Source organism: Cupressus sempervirens, chromosome 9 (genome assembly GCF_028749045.1).
Source record: "Cupressus sempervirens isolate cs-2001-9-10 chromosome 9, ASM2874904v1, whole genome shotgun sequence".
Taxonomy (NCBI): Eukaryota; Viridiplantae; Streptophyta; class Pinopsida; order Cupressales; family Cupressaceae; genus Cupressus; species Cupressus sempervirens.
The window spans coordinates 493,631,514-493,648,303 of NC_143126.1; the positions used below are offsets into that span (position 1 = coordinate 493,631,514).

The window sequence follows — 16,790 nt, forward strand, 5'->3', positions numbered from 1 at the left end:
CCCAAAATTAGGTATTTGAGCTTGAGATATAGTTGTTTCAATGTGGAGAGTAGATTCCAAGTGGATAGATGAAAAGAAGGGAGGATAGATCCTACCTTAAGGTTAACGCCATGAAAATAGGATCTTTAAAGAGGATCTATTTAGGTTTACCTTAATTCTACCTAGGAGAAAGGACAGAAAAGAGAAGAGAGAAGGAAGGGTGCAAGGAGATTGATGATGCCACATTAAATAGGTGCTAGACCTTTGTTAAATTGAAGTGCGTCCAATTTAAGATGTTACAATTAGACATTAATCAACATAAATAGATAACTAGATATATGGTCAAGCAATATTGAACATACATTTGGAAAGAAGAGTCAGAGAGGAGCGTGTATTTGGAATTTAGACTCAAAATGGTAGGACTAATTATCATCATCCTAGTGGGCCCACAAATGATTTGTTTGTGGATCCAAAACCATAATGCCACTTTGATTCATCCTCTGGAAAATCTTTGAAAAGTGCAAGACTAATTTACTAACTACAAGCCATGTGCATAATCCAAAATCATCCTAGTTCCTGTTTGAAAATTTGATTCTTCTTAGCTCTACCCACTTCTCTATATTTGCAACATTTCACATCTAGATCTACATACCTACAAACAAAATAGAGGAAAAGTGGTTCTTTGTGTTGAATAGGGGCTTGCCTTAATCAAACCATGGGAGGATAAAACCTTCCCTACAACAATAAAGTCTAAAATAACCTCAAATTGATTAAAGAAATGCTCAATCATAATGATGCACCTTCTCAATTGAATTCTCCTTGTCTTGAAGTCTTCATGAATGGTAGATGGTGGTAGAAAGAGAGCTAATGTCTCCAGTCATGGAGAAAAGATAAAAACTTGATCTTGGATGCCATCTTCAATGCTTGAATCTCCTTTCCATGCTACCTTAAAAATGACTGAAATACTTACTCAATACTTAATGTAGAGATAAATTGTGATGTGTGGTTGTTCAACTAAGGAAGGGGATGCCTTCTTCTCCACTAAACCTCAATAAAATACGTCAAAACCTCGAAGTATGACACAATAAATAAACTTTCCCACTCATCAAATTTTGACTATTAACATGTTAAGAAATTAACCCTTTTTGGCATAACAGCAGCACTTAGTGCCTGATTTGGTCTTAGAGGGATGGATTAGAGGAAGGGGGACCCGTAAAAACATTATGCAAACAATGTTAGGCCTTGGGATAAGAAAGATTATTCAATTGATGAGCTTAAGGGGTTTTCTAATGGATGGTTCATGAGGCACAACACTTGGTGAAGGTTTTGCAAATGGGGTTGCAAGCAGAGTGGGTTTAACCATGGAGGGAACTTCGTAGTTAAGCGCACTTGAGTTGGAGTAGTAATGGGATGGGTGACCTCCCGGGATGTCCTGGTGCTTCACCTTTGTGAGCATCACCTAGATCCAGTGAGTGTTAAGTGTTCCATTTATTCTCATGAGAGATGGATTCATGTGTGAACCACTACTCATGATATATGGGTCAATGAGTTTGACTCAAAAACTACGCAGTTAAATCCTGATAGCAATATCACAAGATTATTCAAATTGAGCAACATCAAAATATGAGCATCAAATGAGTCTGTAAATGTACGAGGATACAATACATGGCATTGCTCTACATAAATAAATTTAGGATACTTCGATAATCACATAATTAACTTATATTATTTAGTTAGGATTAACAATTGAATTGAAATAAATGTTAATATAATTAAATAATTAAAATTAGAAGTTACTGGTACTAAGCTATGAAAATGATGATGCAATAATGATTTTGATATTGTCCTAATTTGATTTACCACTACCACAAGTTTGTCCTTAGTTTGACGATTGTATTACAATCAAGGTGATCTCATATAAATACATGGCTTAGATTTGAGAATTATGGGTCTCCATAAAGTAACATAAACTTGATTTGATGAGTAAAAGTAATATAAGATGTTTTAGATCATTTTTTCAAAACATGTACCAAAAAATCTACTCACCTTTTGTCTTCATAGTAGCTAAAGCTGTGAATGTACTATCTAGAACCACTATCTCAAGAGTTTGCCTACTCTAAAGAGAAATGAGTTCTCCTAAGCTTAAAGCTCTATGACAAATCATATAGACAAAAATGAGTAGACATATAAATGATCTATAAGATAATATAGATTCCATTTATTTATTGTCTTTTAAAAATAAAACTATATTGAACTATTTTTTTTCAAAATATCACATATATCAATAGATTATAATTTTTTCTCCACCAATAAAATATAATTGATATTTTAAACATATTAATAGAATTGTTTATTAGAAAAAGATGTTTTAATCTCATATTACCGCTAGAACTGTCCATTCCCAAATACATATAATATACACTTGTCACAAACTTACACACATGATAAGCATATATAAAAAGCTTGGGTAGAAGATATACCATTTCTTAAAACTTGTGGTCCATACAATATTGATATAGAATTCGATAGATATGTGCAAACTATCAAAATCAACACTCAAAACTACCAGGTGTCGCTATACCCGTATAAACCCGTGCTAAATCCACCCTAGCTAGCTGACGTGCGCATCAAAGTCCAGCATGGATTCAAATGCAATTAATTTGCCCATTTCAAATCCGCTCCGGATTCCTTTTGCCCTTTTCACTTTCCATAAATACCAACAAATTCTGAAACCCAAAAAAATGTAGTCACGATTCACAGGAAAAGAAAAGAAAACATAAGAGGGGAAAATAAAAATCAGAGCTCAGTATAAAAAGGGTATAAGCAGGGAACAATTACAATGCATAGTACGCGAACAGTGATAGTTGTCACATTCCATCATGAAGATCGAAGCTTCTGCAAAAGAACTGCACTAATCGACGTCGTGGGTCGTCTCGAGCTGACTCGAAGCTGTGGGATGGAGAAAATTTGGCTCCTAAATGGGCCAAAAATGAGGTCCTCTGGTGTATAGATGCAGTGATTATACGCCCATACTGTGTACATCAGTTTAAGTATATACAGCAGTGTAATGCAATAGAAATTATGCAGAGGAAGCGAAGAGCGGCTTATTGTTACTATTCATCCTCGCCAGCAAGTTCGAAAGCAAACAGTGCTATAAAGTTGAAGCGCGCAATTTTTGTAGGGAAAAGGGGCGGGCCCTGCACCACGCCTATTATGTCTTTTGACGATGGTAATGATGACAATGGGTTAAGGGGTTTTGAAGAGGAGCCCCGCCCCTCAACGGTAATGCGAAAAGAGTGTGTTTCTGCAAGAAAACTGGCTGCTAATTTGTGGGAGTTGCAGGAGATCCCGACAATTTCAGGGGGAATGAAGAAAAGTGGGAGGCTTTCTGGAAGGGATGGAGCAGGAAGAGATAGATCGCAGCTGCTGCAGTTGCCTTCGCATCTTGCCGATCCTCCTCACAGTCCCAGGCTTCAGGTGAGGGTTTCTGAAGATCAATGCGGTCTTTGTCTTTTGTTTTTTGAATATTTTGTGTTGGTGTGGTGATATGATCAGAGGGTTCGGCGTACCTATGAATGTGTGGGCGCTTTGTTGTTTGTGTGATGTGAACTTGATTTGTGTTGTTTTAGTGAAATGATTAGTGGGTTCGAAATGCTTTATGTGTTTGCAAATGCTTTTGTTGTATTGGATTGCGTTGAAGTTGTGGTGTTTGGTTCGTATCATTGCTTGAAGATAGCATTGTTGAATGCTATGCTTTTTTCATGGTTGGGGATGTGGGTGGTTTGATATCACTTTAAGTTGGATGGATTGGAATTAGTTTGGTATTTGAATGGTTAGTGTTGTTGTTGCGAAATAATTAGTGGGTTTGTTGTGTGCTAGTGTTTGTTCTTGCACTATTCGATGTTTCTAGATTTGTTTGGACTGGAGATGTGTATTATATTTTGAATGCTGAGATGTCATACGCTTTTTTGTTTTGTTCATGTGGATGTCGAATGTTTGCCGAATTTGGATTGCAGTGGAGCAGTGGATTTAATGTTAATTCAACAATGCCAAGATTATATTCATTCTTCATTATTTTCTTTTGATGTCCACTTTTAGTGATAGCCATCCGGGATCAGTGCGTGTTAATCTTTAAATCATATAGGGATCCTGCTCGTCAACAAAAATCTAGATATTTGACAATAGGAGCTCGATTCATGATTTGAGGGTGAAATAATGGATGGGTGTGGCCTGTTTTTGTGTTTTTTCAGTTGGGCATTTGATATTCGTTGAATTCTGATTGATTGGGGCAGTGGATTTGATTTTGACCTAATGAAGCTCAGGGAAAAAAATGCCGTTTTCTTGTTCTCCTGAGTATCGAACCTGTAATCTCTCATTTATGAGCCCAAAAAGTACATACCAAATCGCCATGATGTAGGAATGCTTAATGAACTCAATGTTGTTGTGCAATACATCAGTGACAGGGTAGAAGAATTCAGTGGCTTTAAATTGGCTGACTTCTTGAATCCTGTTTGCCTTTCAGATAGGTACCTCAAGGTCTGTATTTACTGTTTTCTTTCACTTGTTTTTGGAGAATGGTCATGGATAGAGATTACTTAGATATGAATGCTTATAGACTGCATCTATATTGTTAGACCATTACCAAATAAGCGTAAATGCAAAGGTTCATTTGAGTTGCAATGATTATAACTTGATATTTCCATAGTCCATAACATAAATTATAAAGTTTCTGGAAGCACCTGCGTATCTTCATCCTCTTCTTGATGATGGATCATGGTTTCTAATTTAAAATGTCATTAAAAAAGTGCCACACAATTGTTTTCAGAAACATTGCAATTTATGTGAATGAGTAATCAATCGATAGGGGCTAATTTATAGTAAATTTCACGATTCATAGGGTACATTTTAGTTTGAATTGTCTCTTGTGGAGATGAAGTGGAATCATTTCTTTGCGTGCTTAATGCAGAGTTTTTGCAGTGTGAGTTGGATCTTTTAGCATTCTAGCCAACTTTTTTGAGCTGTTGCAGAGTTTTCAAGTTAGTCTACAGATCAGTTGGATTTAGCATTTTCTTTATGGAGATTCTTTTTAAGTAATTTTTTTGTATGGTTGTGGCTTTTAAGTTTTTACACATCGATCTTCATTTTGGTCTGTGGAGGAACCTAATCAAGCGATAATTTATTAACTTTCTGTTTAAGTACATCTAATTGAGTTCAATTTGTGACAAATCATGTATAATCTTTTTGGACCTTTTATATTTATTGAATACAATTTCTTCTGGCTAAAAAATTACTTAAATCACTTTCAATGTGGCCTGTTTTCGATGAGCTCCCTGAGATGATGATATATTAATCAACTCATCAATTGGGAAAAAGAGGTTGACCTATATATCTCATTCTGGAATGAATCTCTTCAGTTGTTTCAATATTTTTATTTTTCCTTAGACATTGTCTTATTCTCTTTTCATTAATTCAAAATTGAGTAATCTGCTCATTGAATACGTAGTAGGACAACAATTTGGATTTTACCACAAGTTTACAATGTACATGTATTTCAAAACGTGGCAGCAATATTAATATGAAATATCCATTCATCTGCACAGTTCAAGAAATATTTTGATAAATGTTTCAACTTTGTTTTTGACCTTTGCAGCTTGATTGATAACATAGTTTGGAGATTGACATATGATAGTTTGAAGGGTTGAATATGTGGATTTTCTGTCTATAGTTTACTTTTCCAAGCAATCATCCTGATTTATTATTTAGCATGGGCTCTAAGTGTGAAGTTCATTTCATTTTTGTTGTTATAAAAAGTCTCGGTAAGCATATTAATGCTGGAAATTGTGCATTGTCTGTCTATGATTTATTTTCCCAAGCAATCATCCTGATATGCATAGGCTCTAAGAGTGAAATTCATTTCATTTCTTCTATAAATAGTCTTGGTAAGCATATTAATGCTGAAAACTGTGCTTTTTACATGGTTTAAATAGTTTGTACATTTTCCACTTCTTTAATCTTGTTGCAGTAATAATGATGCCAATGCCAATTTCTTATTAATTTCTATAGGCATTCTCCAATGGCAGAAGACTTGAGTGGGATGGTGTGAATGTGTTAATGTTAACTTTAATCTTTCCAGGTTAAATTTGACAACCATCTACATGTCAAAATGTTCAATTTTATTATAAACAGAATACAAATACTTTAAAAAATAATATAATAAACACCACAAAAAAATTGTTAAAATTACAATCTTTAGAGATATACAACATCAATTTTTTTAGAAATTAAAATAAGAAGCTTAAGTTAGTGAAAAAAAATGGAGATCAATGAAATATAAATAGTTTTTGGTGTAGTAAATTAAATTTAATCATTTTATGGTGGATATCTATCGGCATATCTTTAAATAGATTTATTTAAGATGTCTATACACGTTTTAGAATTCTTTCAATAATTATCCTTACCGAGAAAATATTTATATATCCTGTACTTGGCTATGGATTCTGAGAAAATGTTGATGTGTCAAACTCTTGACTATGAATTGTTCAGTAATTGGAGGTGCAGATTTTGTATATTTTTACTTCTATTCAGGAATTAGTGGGTGCTTGCGGTTTGTGTACTTGATTTATCCTTTAAGCTGCTTTTACTAGTTTTCACAGCTTTATTATCGCCTCTTTTTGTTATTGTGCTTTTAAGTTGTACATATATTTTGGCAGACATTTTCAAAAATGTGTTTAATTTTTAGACACGTGACATACTTACGATTCACTTGGAACTTCAGGTAGCACCAAGTAATGGTAGCCTCAGAAAACAAATTGCTTCCTCTTTGATACAACAGCAAGGATCAATTGACAGAAATGGTGGTGCTCTACAGCCGATATCACCAGCAAGCTGTAGCAGCTCGGTAGAGGTATTATATTTATCCCCTTACCTTTTTGGTTTCCGTATGGATGGTGCAGTAGTGGTGCAGTAGCTTTGATAGAAAAAATGATACCCAGCTCTGTTCCAGTACTAAGTACCTGTCCGATCTCTGTATTTCTTAGTCTTTTGGTATCTTAGATTCTTAACCAATATAAAAGTAAATTACAATGACAGATTCTCTTCATTTTTAGGAGGCACAAACAATAAAAAAACTTGCTTGGTTTTTTCTCTGATGCCAATTTTGGAAGATTAAATCAAAACTGATGGAAAATTTTGGCTCCTAATTCCACACAAATAAAATAGGAAAAAAATGAAATAAATAAATCCTGCTTTACTCTATTCCTCATCCGCTTAGAATTTTGTTTCTTTATTCTTGTTACATTCCACTCCCTAAATATACATTATATTCTTTAATCGTTAAGCATTTTATAAATTCATCCTGTAGTTTGTTAGAATACTCCTGCTCTGGGATGTGATTAGCTTCTGAGCTACTTATAGTCATCTGGCAATTTTCTGTTACCAATATACACACTCCTTTGAGCACTTAGCTGAACATATGGGTTTTGGCGACACCATAGTTGGGGGAACTTGAAAATGAAGCTGGATACTACCAAATAGGTCTACCATCTCTGCAACTAGTCATGCTAAAGCTTGATGGTTACGGAAAACGCTTTGAATGCATAGGCAGCCACTGAGCTGTCCTCTTCTAGAAATGTGTCAAGAGGTGGGAAGTACTCCATATCTCCATTCATAGTTTACAGTAATATGGATAAACAGACACAAGAAATAAACCCATATGCTATTTTTCTTTGCTCTTTGCATACAGTGATATAAAAATAAAGATTTGTTTGACAAGAATACCCATGTGAACTGTCGATACCTTCATGAAATGCTTGTATTTGGCATGAATCGGAGAAATTGTGTAGGTTAATATATCATATCTGGAAGCAGTTAGTTTGAGATCTACAGTCATTTGCTTGGGGCTATTCAAGGTTTAATCTTATAGGCCTTATGCTACCTAAGTCTGATTGCCAATGGAATAACCTTTCCCTTGTATTTAATTAGATAGGTTTTGAATGTGGTTCATATCTGTACGACACAATGGATTGTTCACTAAGGGCCAACTTTTGTGCGTTAAGTACCATAGTCATCAACAAATGCCTATCACAGGACATGAACCAGGGATAACTCCCTTAACAACTAAAAATCAAACGATTAGACCACATGCCCATGCACCATTTGAATACCTTTTCAATGATAATTATTTTTTAAACTTTTTCGAAGCCTTAGGATTTATTCATATATTTTGTGGCAGGTTGGAGCTCATAATCATGCAATCACTCCAACAAGCTCCCTGGACCTAAAGATCCGACCAAGAGAAGCAGGCTATAGTTTGGCAACTTCAACAGAGTTGTTGAAGGTCTTGAACCGTATATGGAGCCTTGAAGAGCAGCATTCGTCAAGCATGTCCTTGGTAACAGCATTACGAGTGGAGTTAGACCATGCTCGAGCCCGAGTACATGAATTGATGCAAGAACAGAAAGCTGATCGTCATCAAATTGATAACTTAATCAAAAGAATTGCAGACGAGAAGATGGTTTGGAAAAGCAAGGAGCAAGAGAAGATTAGAGCAGCTGTTCAATCTGTTAGGGAAGAACTTGAAGATGAAAGGAAGCTGCGAAGGAGATCAGAAAGCCTACATAGAAAGCTAGCGCGAGAGATAGCCGAAATAAAAACAGCATTTGCAAAGGCATTGCAAGACATGGAGACAGAGAGGAAATCCAGAGAATTAATGGAGGATTTCTGTGATGAATTGACAAGAGAAATTCTGGAGGAGAAATCAGAGGCAGATGATGAAAAGGAGGAATCAGCCAAGGTCAGAAAGGAGGCTGCAAGTGGACAGCATATCCTTAAGTTGGCTGAAATCTGGAGCGAAGAAAGGGTTCAAATGAAGCTGGCTGAAGCTCGTTTTGATCCTGATGAAAAAAATGAAATTGTGGATAGGCTGAGAACTGAACTAGAGTCCTTTTTGAAAGCTAAAAGAGCTTACAACTTCAGGAATGAGATGCAGTACCAAAAGGATGATAGACAAACAGATACGTTCCGAAGGCAATCACTTGAATCAATGCACTTAAATGGGACTGTAAGTGCACCTCAAGATGCTGGTGATGAAGATTCTGCAGATAGTGACCTTCGTTCCCTTGAAATCAACAGGGATGGTGTGGATGATAATAATATTAGAGGTTACAAATGGGGATATGCATCTGTTGGAAGCATGGAGAAAACAAAGGGTCGAAAATCACGCGAACAAAAGATATCATTCCAGGAAGATTCCAAGGGTGATGTATCTGGTGAGCAGCAGATATCAATTGAAGATCACTTAGGGAGTGCTAGATCATGGCACAGAAGCAAAACACATCTATTGGAGAAGTTCAAAGGCAGCCAATTAGATATCGTGAGGCTAGCAGAAGGGGGCAGAGCAAAAACAAACAAGCAGGAATTAAGCAATAAGTCTTCTCAGATTGAAGGAAAGCATACTCAGGAGGGAATGATTAGCAAGAAAAACTTGGTAAATGACACCCAAGATCAAGGGAAAATGTCAAAGCATGGAAGCAATAATTTAGCTAGGACTGAATCTATTCAATCAGAATGCAGCGTTGCAAAGCTTGATCCAGATAATATGACTGACTTCTATCCAAGTCAGACATCATGGAGGTTTCAATCTGTTGGCAGTGGCATAGAGCACCTATTAGATACTGGCTTAGCACCCATGCATGGATTAGCTAGCCCAACACGCCAGTGGAATCATCATCATGCTTCTCCTGATTCTGAAAGATTTAAAACTTCTTTCGATCGGTCTAAAGGTATACGGGAAAACAGTTTGAAGGCAAAGTTACTAGAAGCAAGATTAGAAGGCCAGCAGGCACGCTTGAGAAGTTCGAAAGGCCTCTAGTATCTAGTGTAAGGTACCTTATGAACAAGGAATTACTCTTGTGGAGGAGCTTCTTTTGAAGCAAAAGCTCCAGTGAATCAAGGGATTGGAAGCCAAATATTGCCATTAGCTACTTACGGATACATATCAGGGAACTGCTTTCTTTTTCTGATCAGTAATGCAAGACCTTGTCTCTGAGCCTGCCCAGAAACAGCATTCTTTATCTTAGCATTGGCTTTATGATAGGGTGTGGTGTCCACGTGTGTTATTTTCTGTTCACGTGCTAGGGCAGGATCGTGTATTTTTCAAATGTAAAACTGCTGCATCATGCATCCTTTGCTACGGGGAATATGCGATACTTGATACAAACTCATCAGCCAAACACATGTTTAGTGTCCTGTAGCCTCTGTACAATCTTTACCTGCTTATGTTTAGGTCTGTCAGTCTTTGTGATCAATGCCTCAGATCTAGAAACTTGATACAACCTCTCAGCCAAACTCATGTTTAGTCTCCTCTTGTATCTGTACAATCTTCACTTGCTTTGTTTTGGCCTGCCAATGTATGGGATCAAATTTTGAGATGCAGCTTTTTAAAATTGCACATATTTGGGATGTTGTACAAATGCCGTACTACTGAGTCTTGACAGCGGTAATTTTTTTTGGCCCTTAAAGCTATCTTGTACTTTTGCATCAATATACTAGTTAAGATGTTTGCTAGTGAAATCTCTAAACTATTTCTGTAAGTAGTTATATGTTCAAATAATCAGTGTACCAGAGTTACAGTTTTCAGGATTCTACAAATTTAGCCTTTCCAGCATATCAACTTCCTGTCTCAGCTTACTATTGATCATGGTATAAGTTCTTTGAAGGCTGATAAGGACTGAGTTTGCCATGTCATCCCAAACTAATAATGTTTCTACTTTTTTTGTGTAGACGGTAGTTATGCTTGCTTTCTAAATGTCTTTGTTTCTCTACAGTAGTCGGAGTGTATGAAATTCTATGTTCAAATGATCCCAGTAGTGTTTGTACTTGCAGTAATAAAGTTTTTCTAGGGATGACTTGGTTGCATCCTTTTCTGGATATCTTTTTTCTTTGTAGCCTACCATTGATTGAGATAGTTGTTTTTTCATGGGGCCAATCAGAAATGGCTTTGCTATCCCTTCTAAACTAGTCACAATTTTTATAATATGTGGATGGATCATATTTTGACTTTTATGATGGATGAAACTTAGTTTGTTATGCTGGAGAATGTGTAATTCCCTTGCTTCTTGCATTCTAAAAAATGTGGTGTACTTCATCATTTGATATTATATGGTTTAAGCCATTACATATATCATGTAAGTATCTTCAATGTTTGAGTTAAGTGTGTAGGTATTGAGTTATTTTTCTGCCTAAAAATATTGACTTGAACTATTTGTTCAACAGCAGGTATATTGGAGATGTTTTGTGCTGTGTTTGGTAGCTGTTTTGTTGGTGTCATTTTGGGCCATGTTTGGTAGCTGTTAGTGCACTTGGCTTGAGTGTGAGACGAGTCCTAGCTTTTACCGTTGAGCTAATATTCAAATTGCTGGTGCTTCATGAATATTATGTTGTGGGAAATTCTACAAATATGCATTTATAGTTGTTCATTCCGTAATTTGCGAGCATTCGCATTTCAGAGGTTAAATATTTGTGTATTAATATTTTTTATGTATTGGGAATTGAAAAAAAATCGGAAAGGAAAAGAGGAATTGTTTTTGATACAAAAAGCAACAGAACAAGGGTGCTGTCCCTTACATAACAAGATAGAAGACTCACCTTAAAATGTGTAGGGGAAAGTGACTTTTTGCTCCGAAAAGTGCAGACCCAGGCCAAATTCTGAAAATTCGTCCACAAATTCCCTGAATAAAATGGAAAACCTAGATTCAGAAATCGTTTTTCCCGTTGGTGTTTGTGAAACAAGTCAATTGGAGACAAAGTGTTCATATGTTCCACGAAGTCACTGTCTTCTCGAGGCCTCGAAACTAGGCCAACCCAAATTTTCCCAGAAGCTCTTGGGGAGTTACTTCTAGATCTGCAATAAAAAAATTGCTAACCTGTTTTTGCGCACAGTAAATTCAAATTTTTGTTTTTGGATGGATGAGGGCTTGTCTTGGTCAAGTCTTAGTTTGAGGAATCAATCTTGAATTGAAATATAAATGTATGCAAAGAAAAATAAGAGAAATGTAGGGGTTTACCTTGCTTGTAAGAACTCTTGTCAATAAGGATTTTGCATTGTTGTATGTTGTAGATGTTGAATTCAACATGTAGAAAAATAAGATATCTCCACAATTGCAATGGATCTATCAAAACCACTTTATGGAGCCATGGATGTATATGTGCATCAATGAAGAAGATGATAAATCTCTATGTAGATCTACTCCCTAATGACTAACAAATACTAGATTTTGAAGATGAAATGTTCACAAAGGATCCCTGAAACCTTGAAAGCCTTGAATGGTTGATGAAAAATTCCTTGCTTGAATGCTTGATTGCCTTGTAATGTCTTGAGCTTGCATGTGGATTGCTATCATGAATGTCTAATTGTCAAAATGGAGATCCCGAGCCTTCTCTCAAGTACAAGTCGATAAGGAACCAAAATGAAATGTTTGAAACCCCAAGGCACTTCGGGCCTTGCGTTCTTAAATCCATGTAGAAGAGGTCGATTTAAGGTCCACCTATTCCAGAATCGGTTGACTTGTAACAAGAGATGGCATTGAATGGTTTAGCATGCTAGTCAACATTGAAGATGAGTTGAATGGTCAAGCAAGTGTCTGAGGCATGCTAGTCAATTCATCCAAAATATCTATCTTTAAGGGAACTCCATGTCCCAAAAGAAGAATAAAAAAATGACCTAGGCATAAGGATGTGTGTGTCCTTAAGGGATGAAAAACAAGATCAAGCTTCCCAAAGTGTCAATAGTCCAAAGAAGGATCAAAAGAAAGGACCAAGCCTTACAAATTGTTAGTAGTTTAGAGAGGTCCAAAGGGAACAACAAAAATCAAGTCCCCATGAACTGCTAGTAGTTCAAAGGAGATAAAATTGCCAAAGTGCATGTGTGCATAAGTGTATTGCCCCTGTTAAAGCAATTGCAAACACCTTAATGAGAGCAATAACTTTAAGATAAGCATACATGCATCCACTAAGACCTTTTTCACTATGAGATACTCCCATGAGAGAACACATCAAGGGAATTAAACACATGGCAAAAGAGAGAGCACAAAGGGATCTACTAAATTTAGGATTGGTATGATCATATGATAATATGTAATATTATATCAAGTATGACATGTCATCATTCCCTAGAGTAAGTAGGACTACAACACAATGGAGGAAAAGCATGTAAGAGAGACATTTAAGAGTCTTTTTGGGCTGGCAACATAGGGACCAAAAAGATTAAGTGCTAACATGTTGCAAGCAACCAAGAAGACCATACAAGGGCACATGTATAAACAATAACACATATATGAAATAACATGTAACAAAATATAGAGAAAGTATAATTTTCAACCGCATCTTCAAGAATGCTTGCGTCTACATCTGCTTTGCCCTCGAGGACGTTTGCTCTTAGTTCAACTTCTAATAAGGCCTTTGTGCAGGCCTCTTCCATGGGCATGGTTGTAGTTGGGGCTGGTACAATGTCTTTTGCTCCTGATTCCATTTTGCGCGGCAATGCCCTAGAAGGGTTTCATTCTCCATCCTCTCCTGCCCTTGCTTTTGGTGCTGGCTTTGGCGGCCTCTTTGTAATTGGTCTTGTTGGGACGGTGACAGCTTCGCTTTGTGGTGCTGCAGGTAGATTTTCCATCTCCTACGCTGATGTTGCCGCTTCTGAGGCCGACATTGGAGGTCAGACTGTGTGCTCAGGGCTTAGTGATGTTGTGCCTGTCGCAGTAAGTAACTTGATAATGATTGATTTAGAGCTTGATATTGTTGATGAGATTTCCACTTATGTGAATGATTTCTTTTCCACTATTGCTATCTTTTTTTTAAAGTGTTTCTGGTCCTCTTTGTCGGATTTGCATGCCTGGATTACCCGTGTCTGAGAGCCCATCATTTCAGAAACAACTCAGATATACTTTGTGGCAAGGGGTTTTTTCATTGTGAAATTTGATACTATTGAAGATAGAAATGCTATCCTACGCCGAGGTTTCTCATGGGGGAAGAAGTTTCCCTTGATTGCTACACCTTGGTATAAGGATTTTGACCTGTCAACAGAATCCTTTAATAAGATTCCTCTGTGGGTCAAATTGCCGAATCTCCCCCTTCACCTATGGGTGGATTAAGTTCTGGAGGCAGCGGGGGATGCCCTCGGGGACTTCTTGTTGATTGATATTGCATCTTCCAATGTGTTCCAGACGACATATGCTCGCATTCTGGTGGAGATCGACATCTCCAAGGGACTTCTTGAAAAGATTAAGTTGGCCTCTCATCTTGGATCTTGGATCTTGGATCTAGCTTCTTGATTATGAGGGTATCCCCTTCCAATGTAGGAAATTTCACAAGACTGCCACCTTGCTGCTCGCTACTTCTCTAAAAAATTTAGACTGAAGAAGTCTCCTTCTTGGTGGAAAGGGGTTTTAGATGATCACTACACGGTTCATAAAGTCCCTTCTCGGGATGGTGGCTCTTCTCAGGACACTTTAGTGGCAGACTCGATTGTTGTCTTTGATGGTACATTGGCTGCCCCAATGCTGGTGACCTCTTCTATTCACCCTCTTTCAGATTCTATCCCTGGGAATTTGACTGCTGCCCCTCCTATGACTTCGTCTCTAGATGTTGCTGCTCCGTCTCAGGACATTGTCGTCCCTTCTTCTGCCGTGGTCCATCCCCTAGTTGTGGGGGTTTAGTGGGCTTGTTGTGTTGTTGACTTTGTGTGGCAGAAGGTCGCTGGTATGGTGGAGGATGGATAGACCATAGTAAAAGGTAAAATGGTCAAGCCCTCCACTCCTTTTGATATGGCATTATGATCTCAAAAGACGAGACCAAAAGGGAAAGCTTGAGTCCTTGTTGCAGCTGTCCTGTCTTTGGTTCTCCTGGCTATTTTGGCCTATTGTTTTTTGTAGTCTGACATGGGAAGGGACTTATTGTCTATTCCTCTTTTTACCATGGGGTTTTAGGTGCCCGTTCAAAACCTTTTTTTGCGGCTGAAGAGTACTGTGTTATCTGTGATGCCACCCTAGTCACCTTGTCTTGGTTGGTGACCTGTTCCACCTTTGAGTTGGAGTTTTGTTTGGTTTGGGCTTCATTGAGAATTTTATGATTTGTAAAGGATTTCAGGTACCCTTCAAAACTTGTTTTCCTTAATAAAAAACAACATATAGAGAAAGAGATAGAAATAGAAAAATGTGTGGAGGAACAAGGATCGTCTAAAACAATCTAGACAAAACATAGAACACAACACATAAACACAAAGACTACCATGCTAAAGAAGTCCAATTGAAGTGTTCCATGTGGCTCCCCCACATCTCCCCTCACATTTCGGTTTGAAATGTTAGGGGAAGGATGACGACTCATAAGAAGAATAACATCCAACATAGTAGGAACCACAACTAGATCCAAGCAAGGACTATGGTGGGAGTCATTGTGCTCATCAATAGATATGAGTCTAAGACGCATAGAAAGCATGTTAAGGCAAATCATAATTGATATCAATATATTCATTATCACTATCAAGAGTATCTTCCATATCAAGATTAATAGAATCTAAAATATGGATAGAATCATCATACTTATCGATTTGCATATTGTAACATTGATTAACTTGTTCCAATAGTTCAACTGTGGCTTGATCAAAGGAAGGTAAAAATATTGAGATGAAGAGATGTAGTATAAGTTGCAGAGAAAGCATGTTAGGCAAATCATAATCGATATCAATATATTCATTATCACTATCAAGAGTATCTTCCATATCAAGATTAATAGAATCTAAAATATGAATAGAATCATCATACTTATCGATTTGCATATTGTAACATTGATTAACTTGTTCCAATGGTTCAATTGTGGGTTGATCAAAGGAAGGTAAAAGATTGATTGTAAATGGTTTTACGTGACCAACTTGAAGGATTAGGATCAACTATCATAGGTTTTAAAGAATGAACAACTATGGGTTTGGGAATAGTAGATAGAGGAATAGATGAGGTAGGTAAGATAGATTTAGAAATATTAGCTAAAGGAACATACGAGGTAGGTAAGATAGCAACAAAGGGATCAACCTTAGGAAGGCTAAGCTCAAGAATCTTATCTACCCTATATCATTGATAAGATCGATAAAAATGATCACAATGAGTAAGTGGGTTTTGAGGGAGAGATGGCCAATAAAAATTGATCTTAGCACAATCTCAAGGACACTAGGGTTTATAAAGAGAATGATGAATGGTGACAACTTCCATTATGGGTAAATTTGATGCACTTATGAATGGGAGAAGCTACAACTTGCATGGAAGAAAGCCACAAAATACCAAGCTTAACTTGAAATTGATCAAAAGTAGGAATGACAACAAAGGTAGTATGAACAACCTTGTCGGAAAGAGTGGCAGGAAGATTGATATAACCTTGAGGTAGGCACCAAAAGTCATTACAAGTTTGAATCCACACACTAGAAGTATCATAGGTATCCTTCTGCAATCCTTTATTAAAAAGATGCGTTATGTAATAACATTCACAAAGGAAGAAGGATCAACCAAGATGTTGTGGGAAGAATTATGTGCAACCCTACCAGTAATGTAAAGAGGCCCATTAGGTGCTTTAAATTACATGTCACATTGACTAAAGGTGATAGGAGATGAATGTTTAAGTTCAGGTGGAGCTGAAGTTGAGTCTCAACATGATTAACCACATGATTCGCCTCTTCAACCTTACCATCATAATTACTTGTTAGTGTTAGGAGAAGAAGGTTGATTAATGACAATTGTTGAGTGTGAAGGCAAAGGATTAGTGTAGATTTA

The 16,790-nt window shown here is 37.0% G+C and overlaps 1 protein-coding gene across 1 annotated transcript; it reads left to right on the top strand.

Annotated features, from left to right (window-relative positions):
- Positions 1–2,703: 2,703 nt before the first annotated feature.
- Positions 2,704–10,542, top strand: LOC149539489 (uncharacterized protein At5g41620-like). The gene is made up of 3 exons (XM_089800724.1): positions 2,704–3,456; positions 6,755–6,883; positions 8,210–10,542. The coding sequence occupies exons 1-3, from the start codon at positions 3,061–3,063 to the stop codon at positions 9,845–9,847; spliced, it is 2,163 nt and encodes a 720-aa protein (XP_089656850.1). The 5' UTR covers positions 2,704–3,060; the 3' UTR covers positions 9,848–10,542.
- The last annotated feature ends 6,248 nt before the right edge of the window (positions 10,543–16,790 follow it).